This window comes from Propithecus coquereli, unplaced genomic scaffold (assembly GCF_000956105.1).
Source record: "Propithecus coquereli isolate 6110/MARCELLA unplaced genomic scaffold, Pcoq_1.0 Scaffold482, whole genome shotgun sequence".
NCBI classification, from domain to species: Eukaryota; Metazoa; Chordata; class Mammalia; order Primates; family Indriidae; genus Propithecus; species Propithecus coquereli.
Window position 1 is genome coordinate 1,035,259 of NW_012150641.1, and position 16,004 is coordinate 1,051,262.

A 16,004-nucleotide genomic window follows, 5' to 3' on the forward strand; every position below is an offset into this window, starting at 1 on the left:
CGGCTAATTTTTTCTATATATTTTTAGTTGTCCGATTAATTTCTTTCTATTTTTTTTTAGTAGAGACAGTGTCTTGCTCTTGCTCAGGCTAGTTTCTAACTTCTGAGCTCAAACAATCCGCCCGCCTCGGCCTCCCAGAGTGGTAGGATTACAGGCGCGAGCCACCGCGCCCGGCCACTACTACTCTTTATTAAGAGCCTTCTGGCCAGGCACGATGCTGGGCTCTTTACATATGTTATCTCAGTCCTATGACATGACTTCATCTCATTTTAAACAAGTATAAACTGAGCCTTGGAGAACTGAGTAACTTGCCCAAAGTCCCATAGCTATGGAGTGGTAGAAGGATTTGAATCTAGGTCATTTTGACTCAACAGCCCAGCTTCTTAACCACGATAGTAACACTATAGATTAATAAAGTGACTTAAAGAGTTCAGTAATTCAAATTACCCCATGTATAACAGATGAATGTTTGGACAGTAATGGGTCATGTTTATTGACTACTAATTATGTGCTTTAGTTGGACTGCATTTTTTCTTCAACAACCCCATGCATTAGGAGCTATTATATTATTCCCATTTTGCGATGGAGAATATAAGATCTATAATCTACCCTCTTGGGATCTCAGTAGTAAGGTTTTAGAATATATCTATCTGTGAAGCAATATTTCTATAGCAAAGTTACCTTAGACCTAGAATATGGGAAATGTAGCAGAGTTCATTGGCAGTTGTTAAAGTACAACTGAGTGTGACAAGCAGAGAAGAAATGCTTTAAGGACACACTGAAGCATTTCCAGTGGGAGAGGTTAACTGGAAAACCACAGAGGCAAACCAAGTTGAAAAGTAACAATCACAACTATATTTGAGACAAGTCACCATCAGTCTAAATGAGAGGCTCATTTCTTAGCATAATAAAAAATTATCTGTTTGTGCCAGGCGCAGTAGCTTGCACCTGTAATCCTAGCTACGTGGGAGGCTGAGATGGGAGGATCACTTGAGGCCAGGAGTTCAAGACCAACCTGAGGCTCATCTCTACAAAAAAATGAAAAAAATTAGCTGGTCATGATGATGCGTGCCTGTAGCTACTTGGGAGGCTGAGATGGGAGGATTGCTTGAGCCCAGAAATTCAAGGTCACAGTGAGCTATGGTCACACCATTGCAATCCAGCCTGGGAGACAGAGTGGGACCCTGTCTCAATCTTATGATTAACATTGAAACACTATTTTGAATAAAGAACAAAACAGAGCAACCACTCATAGCTATTAGGAAATTATACTTGAATAAAATCCGGATTTTTTTACCTGACCTCCAGGGTCCGTGGTGTTCACCCCCTTCCTACTTCATCAGTGTCTCCTGCCACTCCTTGATCTTTATTTATATCAAATCTAGCAACTGGCCATCAGTTCCTGGAATATACCAAGCTCTTTTCTGCTTTGGGGCCTTCGCATTTGCCTTTCCATCTGCCTGAACACTCTGCACTTGCTAGTTCTTGCTCATCTTTCAGGAGGCTTTTCCCTGACCATCATTTCTAGAAGAGGTTGTCCTTTCTTCTTCTCTGACCTTTCCTTTTAGTGTCTTTCTTATTTCCTTTGTAGCGTTCCTCATGTCCTTGTAATCGTCTTGTTTTTCTGTTTATTTTATGTCTCTTCTCTTAAACTTGAGCTCCACAAGGACATGGACTGTATTCACAGCCGGATCCCTAGCACTTAGAAGAGTGCCTGACACATAGAAGTTGATTTGTAAATATTTGTTGAATGAATGAATGAGTGAAAAATCACTTCTTTATGTATGAAACAATGGTAGCCAGGTAGAAAATATAATGGTGATGAAAAGACATTCATGATAGAAATAAAAATATAAAAAGAGCCTAGGGAATAAACTTAACAAAAACTGTCAGGGCTTATATTCATTCATTTGTTCAGCAGTATATATCCAGCACCTACTATGCTAGGCACTGTGATTTCCAAGATGAACAAGGCAGACATGGTCCTTGCTTTTTTTGAACTTAGAAAAATAGAAAATTTACCTGAGAGACCAAGGCATGAAGACATCACTTCTAAAAATAGCATGTATACTATGCTATTTAACTCAAAACTCCTCCTGTTGTTTTTTATTTGGGGGGCAGGGATAGCAGAACAAAATTATTTGAAGTTTATGTAAAAAAATAATCCTGAGTCAACTTGATTTCTATTTTTTTCTTTTTTTAAAGAAGAACAGTGGTGGGTGCTCTGGTTAGTCATGTTTCAGAACCACTTCACTATGGCACTGGCTTTGAAGTAAGCCACATGCATAGGAAATAAGAATAAGATAAAGATAACATTTCACATTGCTTGAGAATGAATGTTTGTGTCAACCATTGATATTGGCATGTGGGTCAAATCATCTGGGGAAAAAATTAGATTAAATCCTTACCTCAAACCATAAATTTTTTTTTCGGATTGATTGAAGATTTAACTATAAAAAGTGATACCATCAAAGTACTAGAAGACAATACAGATGGATTTAATAATACAGATGATATAAAAGTCAGAGTATAGATGAATATAATCTTGGTGCAGGAAAGGCCTTTTGAAGCAAGAACAGCAATAAACCTTAAAATAAAAGTTTGGTAGATTTGAGTGCCTAAGATTCAAAAACTTCTGGATAGCAGACAAAGAAGGGGACTACTTTTTCCAAAAAAAGGAGACTATTTTTAATATAATACTAGGGGTGGTTAATAGGCTTAACATATAAAATATTCTTTTAAACCAATAAGTGGATTATTTCTAGAGTCATCAAATCTTAGAACTGGAAAGGGTCTAATCCAATGCCTACATGTTATAGATTGGGATACTGAGGCCCAGACAAGAAAATTTCCTTACTCAAGGCCATACAGCTGGTCAGTAGGATTGCTTTGCACATCCTCCCTACAATTGAGATTGTAGTTATCTGGGTGCAGAGAGTTAATAAGATAATGCAGCCAATAAGCCTACAGAAAAATTTAAGTTGCAGACAGTTCAAATAGTACAGTTCTAAGTACAATTCCAAGAAAGGGTCAGGGTTTATTAGAAAAATTAGATTTTCAAGCCTTAGATAAAACACTTAGAAGATTATTAGCTGGCAGTGTATATATACTAACATTTTTGAGTTTCCAATTTTTCTAAGAAAAATTAATCAAATTAGAAAATAAAATTTTATTATAATCTGATTTGCTTTGATCATGTTTTAGGGAACCTTAAGTATTTGAGCAGAGAGGCCATAATTCATGGATCACTATGTGCCTAGAAGCAGCTTATCTGAATTTCAAGCTTAGTACTGAGTAGAAATAAAAAGCAACTTTTGAAATGTGCTAGCCTTGTTTGTAAAAATGAATCATTTAAAGTGATGGCATTTGTCCACATTGACAACAAACTTCATAGTATTCATTCATTTTGACAACAAATTATGTACTGCCTGTGTGTCAACACTGGGCAAGGTTAAAGGATTAAAATGAAACAAACCCAAGTAAACAAACACATGAGGCCTTAGTCCTTGGCGTCAGGGAGCTCAATGTTTGTGGCCTGCAGATCATGGGAAGATCTTAAAGTGTATACAAGGTACAAGCTTGGTACAAAGGAGGGAATCGTTAGCCTGTATTGAAGGATGATCTGAGAAGGCTTTCAGGGGATTTGAAGATGAATATCCGTAACCAGAGGGCATCCCAGAGTTCTTTCGGCTCCTTCAGATTGGATCTTCTTAATTTAATTGCTTTAGGAATTCTCTGTTTGCAATGTTGGATGTGTTTCTGGAACTGAGTAGTTTCTTCATGAACATTCTAATAAATTTCACTTCTGGCAGAATCCCTCTATCCTCCAAAGGAAAAAAAAGTATTGTTAATATTTTCCTGTGGCTGTTTACTGGCATCTACCAAGAAATATTTGGACTTATTTGATACTTCTTTTTAAAAATTTTATTTTCTAACTATTGCTGGTAGTTATTTTTTCTACTTATTCTCTTTTATTTTATTTTCTTTACTGATTCTGATGCCAAAACAATTTAATTTTATCTACTGTAATTTTGGGATGCGTTTCCTGTGCTTTCATTAAAGCAACCTATGTTAATGTTTCTCTCAGGGGTGAATCAGGTGCTGGGAAGACAGAAAATACGAAGAAAGTAATTCAGTACCTTGCCCACGTTGCTTCTTCACATAAAGGAAGAAAGGACCATAATATTCCTGTAAGTTTTTGCTCTGTTGGTGTTTTTAAAATCTTAGTTTTATTCTTTTATAATTTCAGAAACAAAAATAAGGAAGCCAGTCTACTTCATGTACTGCTGTAATTGACAGCTCCCTTGTCTCCTACCCACCCACCCACCCAGCAATGCCTTTTTCACTCAAGAGGAGCAAGGATACAGGAAATTGCTATTAAATAGGTTTTCTAACAGGGCAAACTGGAAATGATGGTTGTGGCTTGAATCCTAATTTCTTGCAAAAATTTGGTGAGAATTGTTAAAAATTGTTTAGTAGTGCTTGTGAAGACTTCTTATTTTCCACCAAGAAAAAGATCCTCACATATTTTTAGCAGTTCTTTCTGAGCTTGCAGAGTTGCCTGCTGCCGCTACCCCCAGCAGCTTGAGGGCAGGGTAAGAGAAGAATTGATGATAGAAAAAGGGTAAGAACAGAAATATCAGTTATCCTTAACTTATAGATGTGCAGAAGTGGTAGTTGATGTAGCCTGAGAGAATGTCAGCCAAGTCGGCTCCCATAGTTCTAACCTGCACGTTTGCTCGGTGCTTTGGATGTGGCTTACTGCTAGGGGAGACCCAAACTTGCTAACATTTGCATTTATCTGTTTGTAATAAACAGCAGGAATCGCCTAAACCAGTGAAACATCAGGCAAGTGCTTTTCTTTATGCTTCTTAGTCTTGAGTGTTCGCACTAATTTCTGTCTTTAGATTCAATCTCTGCTAGAAGCAAATACCATTAGTTCTGAGTGAAATCTATTGTAAAAAATACTTAATTTTGAAAATTTATTGCTTAAGGCCTTATTCTTTCATGAGAAGCAGCATGCTGTTTTGCTTTAAGTTTGTTTTCTAGATAAATGTTAATATTTATTTGCTCTTTTATCATGACATTGAATCGCATGTTTATGAAGCCTATAAATTTACGGTTTCATAAGTCAAATACTAGGTGGAGTTATTTTAATTCTTATTAAACACGTGGAAACCTAGCTTTGTGCCATACACTAAATTTTGAATTTGGAGCTGAAACTTTAAAAGTTATACCTTTTGGGTTAACAAATTTCTAATCTGTTAAAGTTTTATGGCATTGTATACTTTATGCCTATATTTGTTTTCGCCTAAAGGCCTCATTGTATTTAATATATAAAAGAAGTTTAAAGTTTTCTTTCTGCTCGGCAAGTAATGGAAAAGTGTTAATCTTCCTAATTATCAGTTGACTGCCTTTAGCGCTACAGAGCATGGCAATGAACAGACACGAAGCAGGGCATGACCTCAATTTCCTGCTACCTGGGAGGAGAGGAAGGACAGAACTGAGTCCTTGGATAGCATAGGATGTCTGTACTTGGACTTAATCCTTTCTCTAGCATCGGAACAGTTTTGATTTGTCTTCCACAAGCATAATGGTATAAAGCTAAGATAAAGCAAGAAACAATAACATTGAGTTATGGAAATGATCTCTTAATATAAAGAAATGATCATAAATATCTAAATGAATTGTCATAGATACTGAGATTTTTAGATATCTTTCTTAAAATCCCTAAAAATCATCAGACACCAAAGATGTATTATGTCTATGAAGGTTCTTTTGCTCCATTAGCTGCAGACCAGACCAGTAATACAAATTGGAATAATTAATGAAATAATCATGAAATATCTTACAGGATATTTCAAGGCTTCTTTACCAGTTAAAGAAGGAAAATCTGGACCAGAAACCAGCTTTTCTTTGTGCTTTAGAGGTACATGCTAAATGTACACGCTAAATACATACCTAGGTCACTAGCAAATAGTGTTAAGCAATTAATGTACAGATTTAGGTTTTCCAAATCCTCTGTGGAACACATAAATCATTATCGTTAACATTTTGTTTCGATGTCATTTTAAACTACAGAGTGGATCCCTGTTGTATGTGAGTAGCATGCCTACCCCTAGATTTTACTTTGGGTCAAATCACTCCCTGGGAAGCAAGTTCTCCCAAAGAAGGCAACAGCTTCTTTGGGCCATGCTTCCCTGCCGTTGCTGATTTGCATGTCTTACTTACTGCATGTATTCACTATGCACAGAATCTTCAATGCTGCTTTTCCCAAGTTGATTTTAATAGTAGTCAAGTCAAATAGTAACTATAGTGATGTTTTTAGAAACATTAGAATAGTGGTTCTCAATTTTTCTTCCCCAACACACCTGAGGAATATGAGATACTCAGCAGCAGGGGAGAGAATGGTCACGCCCTGGGAAGGGTTCTATCACGAAATTACTTCTCCCTTTAGCATAATGTTTTCAAGGTTCATCCACGTTGTAGCATGTATTGGTGCGCCATTTCTTTTTATGGCCAAATACTATTCCATTATATTAAATATGTCACGTTTTATTTGTCTGTTCATCAGTTGGTGGACATAGGGGTTGTTTCTACTTTTTGGACATTAGAATTAATGCTGCTATGAACATTCATGTACAAGTTATTGTGAGGACACATGTTTTCATTTCTCTTGAGTGCATACCTAGAAGTGGAATTGCTGGGTCATATGGTAACTCTCTTTTAGCATTTTGAGGAACTGCCAAACTTTTTTTTAAGAGTCTGCACCATTTTACAGTCCCACCAGCAATAAGTGAAGGTTCTAATTTCTCCATATCCTTGCTGACACTTGGCATTATCTGTCTTTTTATTATAGCCATCCTAGCAGTGTGGTGTGGTTAGTCTTTTATGTTTACCTTTAAAACTTAATCTTCATTTTGAAAATATAAACAAATGTAAATAAAATCAATTTCCAAAATTAAAGTCACAATACATAAGAAATAAATTTTAAATAAACATTTATTTACCTATGAATGTTTGGTGTACTTTTTATAACAAAATTAAAAGTCTCATTTGGTTTTATCCCATTAGTGTCCACCAGTCAACTGCAAGTGCAGCTTCAGTGCCCTCTTTCCGCAGGAGAGGTTGCTATTAGAGACCCTCAGAGTCTGGCACAGTGTTCATTTTCACTCCAGGACCCAACGTGGTACAGTTTCTGAGCAGATTTGAAAATGACTGATTTCCAAAACTTGATCACCCCCTAAGAATGATTCGTTAAACCAGCCCACCTGCTTCCCTGCCTTTTCATGTTATCTCCAGGATAACTTTGTATCCTTCCTCAGCCTGGTCTAAACTTCCTTGAACCAAGACAAAAAGGCGATAGATAGCAAGTACAGAAATTAGAGCCTGCCAATTGAAATTAGAGTCTGGTTTTCAACATGTAATTAGCTACGGCCATCTGCCTCTAACCTTCCTCTTGTGGTCAGTAAGACACTTGCAGCTTTGCCCTGCCCAGGCCTGCAGGGTGCAGCCTGATCCCAGCCCAAGTCCCCTTGCTGGCTGAACTGTAGTTTTGAAAGAGATGTGTATTTTTTTAGCCATTTAAAACTCATCCTATATCATATAGCAAGTGTGTATTATGCACTATATAGTACACACAAGGGTATAGTTTTCACCATGATTGGTAAACCTTTAAAGCGTTATACAACTCCAAATACTTAGAACTTTAAGAATAATTTCAATAGCTAACTCTGCTTTTTTTACACATTCCCAAATGCTATTTCTCGTTTTCATACAGAGTAGAAACAAAGGACAATGCCCATCCAAGTCTAGCAGAAAAGTGAATAGTCACTGCCCCCTGATGGGTTATAAAAGCCTTCATAATTTGATTGAGAGATATTAACACCATTTATCTAATTATGAAATTATTCAACACAGAATTTATCACATTTCATCATTTCTTAAGGCCATTTTATATGTTTTATGATATTAACTTTGTGTCAAGTTTTTTGGACTTCATTTATGAGTTTTTGAGATCTTTATTTGGTCTCACTGATGTCACAAATCCATAGGAGAAGTAATGTCATGACACTGTGAGTGTAGTAGAACCAACAGCAGGGACAGAGAAGTACCCGAGCCTACAATTATGACTGTGAGGGCCCTTAACTCAAATCTTATTGCTGCCTTTGGCCCACTGCTATTCCCTCCCCAAACACTACCAGAATGTTTTAGGGCCTCTGATTTTACATTCATTCAGCAAATGTTTGCAGAATCTCTTTTGAACTGATAATGACTGATCTAAGTGCAGCAGTACAGCCTGTACACATCTAACTCCACAGGTTATTTTAAGCCAACACAAGGAAGAATAGAATTAGTAGGTAACACACACACTCACTAAGAGGAAAAGAAAAGAATCAACAGAAATATTGACCCAAAGAATCCATATAGCCATGTCTAGTAGAATGTCTAGAAATACTAAAATAGGTTAGGCATCACTTGCTTTATCTCCAAGTTAGGGAAGCACTTTAAAGATAGATTATGAAAGTCTTTTTATTATGATTTGGCAGGATAGTGTGTAATTTTAAGGAATCTATATTTTAATACCTCAATCAAACAGAAGATGGTTAGAGTAAAGGTAATGCCCCACTTACCGGAATGTCAGTGTTTTTTTGATAGTTTCTAGATTCTGATTATACAGGTTGAGTTAGGCAAAAATAATAACAACAACAAAAACCAAGCTTAGAGGCCCAAACAATCGACCCAAAGCCAGTACACCAGTGTACTGCAAAATTTTAGTCATAGGCATGCTGATGGAAATGACCTGTGACCTCGAGGGAAAAAGCAGTCGATTTATTACAGAATAATAGCTGACATTCTTAATGATGGCTCTCAGTCATCAAAATTGGTTCAGGATACCATGTTTGAGAAAGTTTGGCAGCGTATAATGTTATAGAAAGATTTACATCAAAACTAGTCTGGTAAGTGCTTTGAAGTCGACAAACAGGAAGATTCACTGTACAGGGAGAAAATTATCTAATGCCAAAGAAGTAAAGTGATACTGTGTAGTGACATTCACACACTTTAAGATTATTGACAGGACTGGTTCTTGATGGTTTCAGTGGATCACAATTATAGATTGTAGTTAAGACCTGTGAAAATGTGGCCAATCCAGATAAATGCTTTAGAGAGAAGTATCAGGAGAATGTCCCCTTCCTATGTGATATGCCTCAGGAGCACTTCTCACCCTTTCAGCTGAGTGACAGAGCCTAAACCAGAGTTGAATGCCAAAACCGTATGTATAGCATATATTGTTCCTGTTTTTGGATTTGATGGTGGTGCAATGCATCACATAACAAATGGCCACAATTTAAAAATCTTATGTGAGGTTCTTTATTAAAATTCTTTTGTTTGCTTAGAGAATTTAGTTTTTCTCTAGGTCTAGAATACTGTGGGTATTTTAAAATGCAGAGGAAAGATTTGTGTTTGGAAAAAGCAGATTTATTTAAGTCATAAAATATAATTCTGAACTGACATTCCAGAAACGCATCACTTTCTAGTGCTTCTCATGGCCAGAAATGATATCACACTTTCTCATACAGCTTTCTATTGTGTTTCATGATTAAAGCACATATTAATATACTTACACCTTTTGTTTGTAAAATCTGTTTTATAGCAAATTGCATGTACAAAAAGACACCTGACTGAAACATACATTATACCAAGTACTCTATCTTTAGCCTTTTAAATCTGAGCAAGTCAGTAGCATCACTGTCTTTACCATCCTCCGAAAGTGGAGGTAAGGACGTTGCCCTGTGAGGACATTGAGATTTTATGTGAAACCGCTTGGAAAAATGGGAAGTCTTATACCAATGCAGTGGTAATTGTTCAATTCACTGCCTTAAATCTTTCAAACAAGGCAGAGTTAAACAGAAGTATAAGTATTAATATGTTCTTAATTGAAGTATTAACGATAAATTTCATTTCATGAAATCAGTTGGTTTGTTTTATTTTCAAAATTCTTTGCTTAATTTATGTGCCCTGTGTTTATCTTGTCTGTTCAGTGTGACATTTTCTTCTTCTTGTGATCACTTTATAGGTGCTAATTTTTGCCTTTATCAGAGCTCATTATCATAACTAGGAATAAGAAGCCAACAAGAGTTGCTGGATGCAGACAGGAGGAAAGGACTGAGGAATAGAGGCAGTGTCTTTTTTTCTTTTTCCCTCAGATATTGAGTAGAGACATTGGATTAACATACATCTGCTTTTATTTGTGTGTGTGTGTGCGTGTATGTGTGTATGTGTAATGTCTTCTAGGGGGAACTTGAACGGCAGCTTTTGCAAGCAAATCCGATTCTGGAATCATTTGGAAATGCGAAGACTGTGAAAAATGACAACTCATCTCGTTTTGTAAGTTTAAAAGCACCAGGAACTTTTTAATTCCTCAGATTTCTAGTGTCTGCTATGATTAAGCAAATGAATTACTTTTCTTCCTGGATTTTAATGAGAGGATAATAGATGTAGTATAAAACAGTGCTGTTCTGTAGAAATATGTCACGTGTAATTTAGAATTTTCTAGTAGCTACATTTAAAGAAAAAAGGTAATGTGAAAGTTATTATAATCTTATTTTATGGGGATAAATAATTATGTGTGTCTTTATAGATATATAATTACATAACCTCCCTGAGTTTATTTCTTCATCTTTCACTGGGGATGATAATATGGAGACAAAATGATGTGCATGTTGAATACGTAGCTCAGCACTGGACATAACAAACACATGAAGTTGGCATTAGATGTAGTTTGTCACTTGACCTTTTCATATGTTCTTAATTTATTTTTATTTGATTGTTTTTATTTATTTATTTTTTTTTTTTTAGAGAAAGGATCTTGGTCTGTCACCCAGGCTGGAGTGCAGTGGCACAATCATAGGTCACTGCAGCCTTGAACTCCTAGGCTCAAGTGATCCTCCTGAGTCAGCCTCCCCAGTAGCATGAGTGCATGCCACCTGCCTGGCTTTTTTTTTTTTTTTGCAGAAACCGGATCTCACTATTTTGCTCAAGCTGGTCTTGAACTCCTGACCTCAAGTAATCCTCCCGCCTCAGCCTCCTATAGTGCTGGGATTACAGGCATAAACCACGGCACCTGGCCCTCACCTTTTCATATCTTGCTATTTCTATAGGATTGAGACTTCAGAATAATTTGACTATCACTTCTCTTTAAAAATTCTTCTTAGCTGTTCAACTATTCTCATTCCTTGAAAGCTTTACTCCCCCCCCCCCCCTTTGACTAGCTGTCACAGTTTGCCTGAGGATATTGCCCTAAGCGATAGCCAGATCAGTGTCATTTCAAGGACACCGCCCTGCCCCACTCGAGCTGCTTGGCACAGACACCGTAATGGCAAATCATCTCTAAACCCATGTTCAACAAAATGGGCTTTTCTTCCATAAGTCTTCTGCCCTGGGTTATAGTCATCAAGTTTCAATATCCGTTTCCATGATCGGATTGGAGAAAGACTTCATTGTTCAATTATTTCTACTTAAGTTGTTCAAATTAATTCTACCATTTTTTTCTTCTCTGAAGTATTGGTAAAAGTCAAGAAAACCAGAATAAAAGAGACTTTAATTCTAACAGTTCATGGACAGATAATTTTGGGGAATCTGATATTATTATGACATACTTTTTTAAACTGAGAATGTAAAGTCAGGGTCTGCATGTTAATTTTCTGATGGCATGGTTTCTGTGATTAGTGGAGGGGACTGGATTCAGGGTCACAGAGGACCCAGTAAATACAAGGGTATCCAGAAAACCCTCTGTTGTAGTTTGTAGGGCTGCCATAAAATAGTACTGCAGACGGGGTGGCTTAAACAACAGAATGTGTTTTCCCACAATTCTGGAGGCTAAAAGTCTGACATCAAGGTGTTGGCAGGGTTGGTTTCTTCTGAGGCTTCCCTTCTTGGCTTGCTGATGGCCGTCTTCCCTCTGGGTGTGTCTGTGTCCTCATCTCCTCTTCTTAAAAGGACACCAGTTATATTGAAGTAGGGCCCACCTTAATGACCTCCTTTTAACTTACTTACCTCTTTAAAGAACCTGTCTCCAAATACAGTCACACCCTGAGATACTGAGGATTAGGACTTCAACATATAAACTTGGGGGGGGGGTGCACAGTTCAGCCCATAACACCCGGAGAGGTAGTTTAAATGCAAGAGGCTTTCCAAGCTATGTAAGAAATAGGGATCTATTTGCTTAGAATATTGTTTATTCCTAGTAAGATAAAATTTGAAGATTCACTTAATCCAAGTTCATTTAGTAATTATTTTAGCTTTTTATGTGCAAAGTGGGATAACAAATGTGCCTGTCAGTAGGAAGCAGGCCTGGGACTTTGGATTTATAAGAGATTTGAGGAAACTGACTTCTTTAGCACTTCTGCCATTGCCCTGGATCACCCCCACTGAGCCTGAGCTACAATGAAATCTTAAGCTCCCCCCACTGGAAAGCCCTGTGTTTAGTGGCTGTATCACGGGACAGAAGACACAGTGAGCTTCCAGCTTTGGTATGTGAGTCTCCAGGAAGGTTTTCAAGGACGACTTCATGGAAAATCCTTTATTTTACCACATAAGTCAAGCTACCAGTCTGTTCTGATTCCTTTCCCCCCAAACTGCACTGTAAATTTGGGGTAAACAGTTTTGTGTCCGGTAGTCTCATTTTTGCCTAGAAAAGATAAACTGCTACTAAGCCACCATTTATTTCCTTTGGGAAAGAATGTAGTGATTCTGTAACTAAATGGTAAGGATTTATCTACCTGCCAGGTTGTTTCCACGTTATTTTTGTATTTGAGACAGATGTAAGTATAATGCTGTCTTAGTTTCAATTGCTACATAGCAAATGACCCTAAAACCTAGAGGCTTAAAACATTTACTGTTTTGTAGTTTCTGTGTGTTAGAAATTCAGTAGCAGCTTAGCTGGGTGGTTCTGGCTCAGGGTCACTCATGAGGTGGTCATTCAGATGTTGGCCAGAGTTGCAGTCATCTGAAGGCCTGACTGAGGCAGGAGGATCTTCCAAGCTCACTCAGGTAGCTTTTGGCTGGAGGCCCCCATTCCTCACCTTATAGGCCTCTCCATAGGGCTGCTCGAATGTCCTCATGACATGGCAGCCAGCTTCCCCCAGAGCAAGCGATCCAAGAGAGAGCAAGACAGAAGCCACACAGTGTCTTTTGTGACCCTGTCTTAGAAGTCACATACCCTCCCTCTGTTATAGTCACCTGGTCACATGAACCAACCCTCATACCGTGTGGGAGGGGACTATGCGAGAGTGTAGATGCCAGCAGTGGGGTCCTGGAGGCTACCATGAATCCTTAGAGGGCTTTCCACCACTGGCACACATAGGGCTTTAACCTGTAATTGCTGTCAGTGGGTCTTAACTGAGGGCTCCCCAGAGGATGTTGGCAGTGTCCGGAGACATTTTTGTTTGTTCATCTGAGGGTCTGGGTAGTGGTGTGCTGCTGGCATCTAGTGGGCATCGGTCAAGGGTGCTGCTCAACATCCTGCAGTGCACAGGAAAGTCCCCACAACGAAGGATTATCCAGCCCAAAATATCAGTTATGCAAAGATTAAGAAACCCAGCTCTAGATTGTTCCTTCAAATTACTGTATAAACTAAGGTGTAATCACTTTCTGAAATTTATTTGCAAAGTTTTAGATGAATCTTCTTAATGCCTGTGATTTACACATCCTATTCCAAAAGTTGATGTAAATAGTTCTCATAGGAAACTGTTCTGCTGGTGGGAAGAATTTACATTCTGCTGGTAGGAAGAATTTCTTAGATTGTTTTTTAGCCACCTTGAAGCAGCTCATAGGAAAGGAGCAAGAATCAGCCGTCTAATCTCAATGTTCAACAAACCCTATTTCAGCTGAGGTACCACCTTCCAACGTGTTTGCACTACTATGTAGTAACCTTTAAATGTACTCAGTCTAATATATTAAGAGCTGATCTTTTTTTTAATAGGGAAAAGATTTTTTATTAAGGCAGTGCTCTCAGACACAGGTATTCATTCAACCAGGAAACAAATGTATCTTTAGAGTCTTGACTTTGGGCTTTAATTATTAAAAAATCAACTTTTATTGATATGTATAGTATTTTCTAAGAAATTATTTAGTAACTGTCTGCTATTATTATTATATAAGGTGTTAACGATGCAGTATTAAAACAAGTAGTTGGTCTTAGTAGCTCCATAGAAAATAATTAAGTAATTAGTTCCACTGATTGAATAATGTTCAGTTAAAATATCCCTTTAGTATTTCTCTGTAGGTGTTGCCAACACTTTGGTTCTTGGGGTTTGAAAGTAATCAGTGTTGACTCATTTGACTGATTTTTGATTTGTTGTACAGTTCAATTAATTATTAAGCACCTATTCTTTGCCAGGCAGTGTGCTGCTTAATTGAGATCTCTATTTGGATGTCTAATAGATTTCTCAAATTTAACATATTCCAAATGAAAAATTTTTTTCCTTTCAGTATTTATTCCTTTATGCCTTATGTCAATAAATCATACCATCAAATCACCTAGTTGCTTAAGCTTAAGACAAAGTGAAAACAACAGCAAAAACTTAGGAAAATAAAATGCCTGGGAATCATCCTTGATTCAGCCTCTTTCCTGTGGCCCATGTCCAGGCCAGCAGTGAATCCTGTTGGGTAAACATGCGGAAGGTGTTTCAAATCTGTCCACATTCTCCTCCCTCTTCGCTCTCCCTAGTCTGTGTAAACCCTATGTGAGAAGGTTTCCTCTATTATTCTCCATCACAGTGTCCTATTTCCCTCATAGCACTTACCACAATCTGTGGCTAATTACTTTGCTTATTTATTATCCTTTCTACTGGAATGTAAAATCTTTGACAGTAGGGACTTTGTCTGCCTTGTTCTCTTCTGTATTCTTAGTTCCTAGCACAGTGCGTCACACACGTAAGTACAAAGTACATAGCAGGCATATTTGTGGAATTCATTTGGTTAAGATGTGGTTGCCTACAAATTGCCAGACACTATTCTAGGCCCTGGAAATATTATGTATCAGTGGCCAAAACTAAAGTCCCTAGTTTTATAGAACTCACCTTCATTTTGGTTTTAACTTTAGTATGTCTTCAGTGGCATGCCATGTTGTGCAGTTGAGCTCAGGCAAGGTAGTGCACATGCTAGATCCCCTGAGAAGATGCATGCCCCAGTTTTAGAAGCACGGGTAGAGGACATGTAGGAGGCAGTGGCTCTGTGGACAGGCTGGGCCTCGGGTTGGGACTAGTGTCATACTGAGTAATGTGATGTTAAAAAATGAATTGTGTATACAATGAAATTTCATGCAGTCATTGTTTATAAGCCACGTGCTTACTGTGAAAATATTTGAAACTATAAACTCCATAAACTTTAAAATCCATTTGGTTCTATTTCTTTGATCTAATATAGACGACTAATTTCCTGCAGAATATCTTTTCTTTCAAAGATACTAGCATGTGGTTTGTATTAAAGGGATTCTTTAGGAGAGCATTACCCTTATGAAAATAATTGTTCACAGTTAGTCCAGTTCTCTGTTTATGGCGAAGTAAAATGCATTCCAGATGGAGGGGATTTATGTAAAATGAGTCTCTCATAATGAAACTTTAAAAACAGGGACTTCAATTTCAAAACGATTGTTTGGATCAGCAGATACATCTTCTTTTACAAAGTTTTAGTAAGAATCACTTTCTCTGTTTGGCCAAATCCTTTTTTTCTTTTCTGTTTTTTGCAAACTGGCTTAAGCCAGTATGGCAATTCCCAACTATTACGTACCTTTTGGTAGATAACTATCCTCTAATAGTTAGAGCTAGGTAACGGCTCCAAGTGTCCCTCCCGTAATTTGGCTACCAGAATATAAGGAAAGCAAGTTGGAACTCTGCATCCTCAGAATTTTATCAGCAAGCAGGCACTAAAAATAGCTGTGTAAGCTGAACGCAGCCCGGTTCTGTCTGTTTAAGTACTCTGACCAAACCTTTCCCTGAAAG

The 16,004-nt window shown here is 37.6% G+C and overlaps 1 protein-coding gene across 2 annotated transcripts in view; it reads left to right on the forward strand.

The window, feature by feature from the left end:
• MYH10 (myosin, heavy chain 10, non-muscle) overlaps positions 1-16,004 on the forward strand; it is a 138,523-nt gene that overhangs the window by 42,916 nt on the left and 79,603 nt on the right. For both annotated transcript variants that reach the window (XM_012655702.1, XM_012655703.1), the window contains exons 5-6: positions 4,088-4,190; positions 10,297-10,389. In XM_012655702.1, the coding sequence (XP_012511156.1) occupies positions 4,088-4,190; positions 10,297-10,389 (196 nt within the window). The remainder of the gene's footprint in view (positions 1-4,087; positions 4,191-10,296; positions 10,390-16,004) is intronic.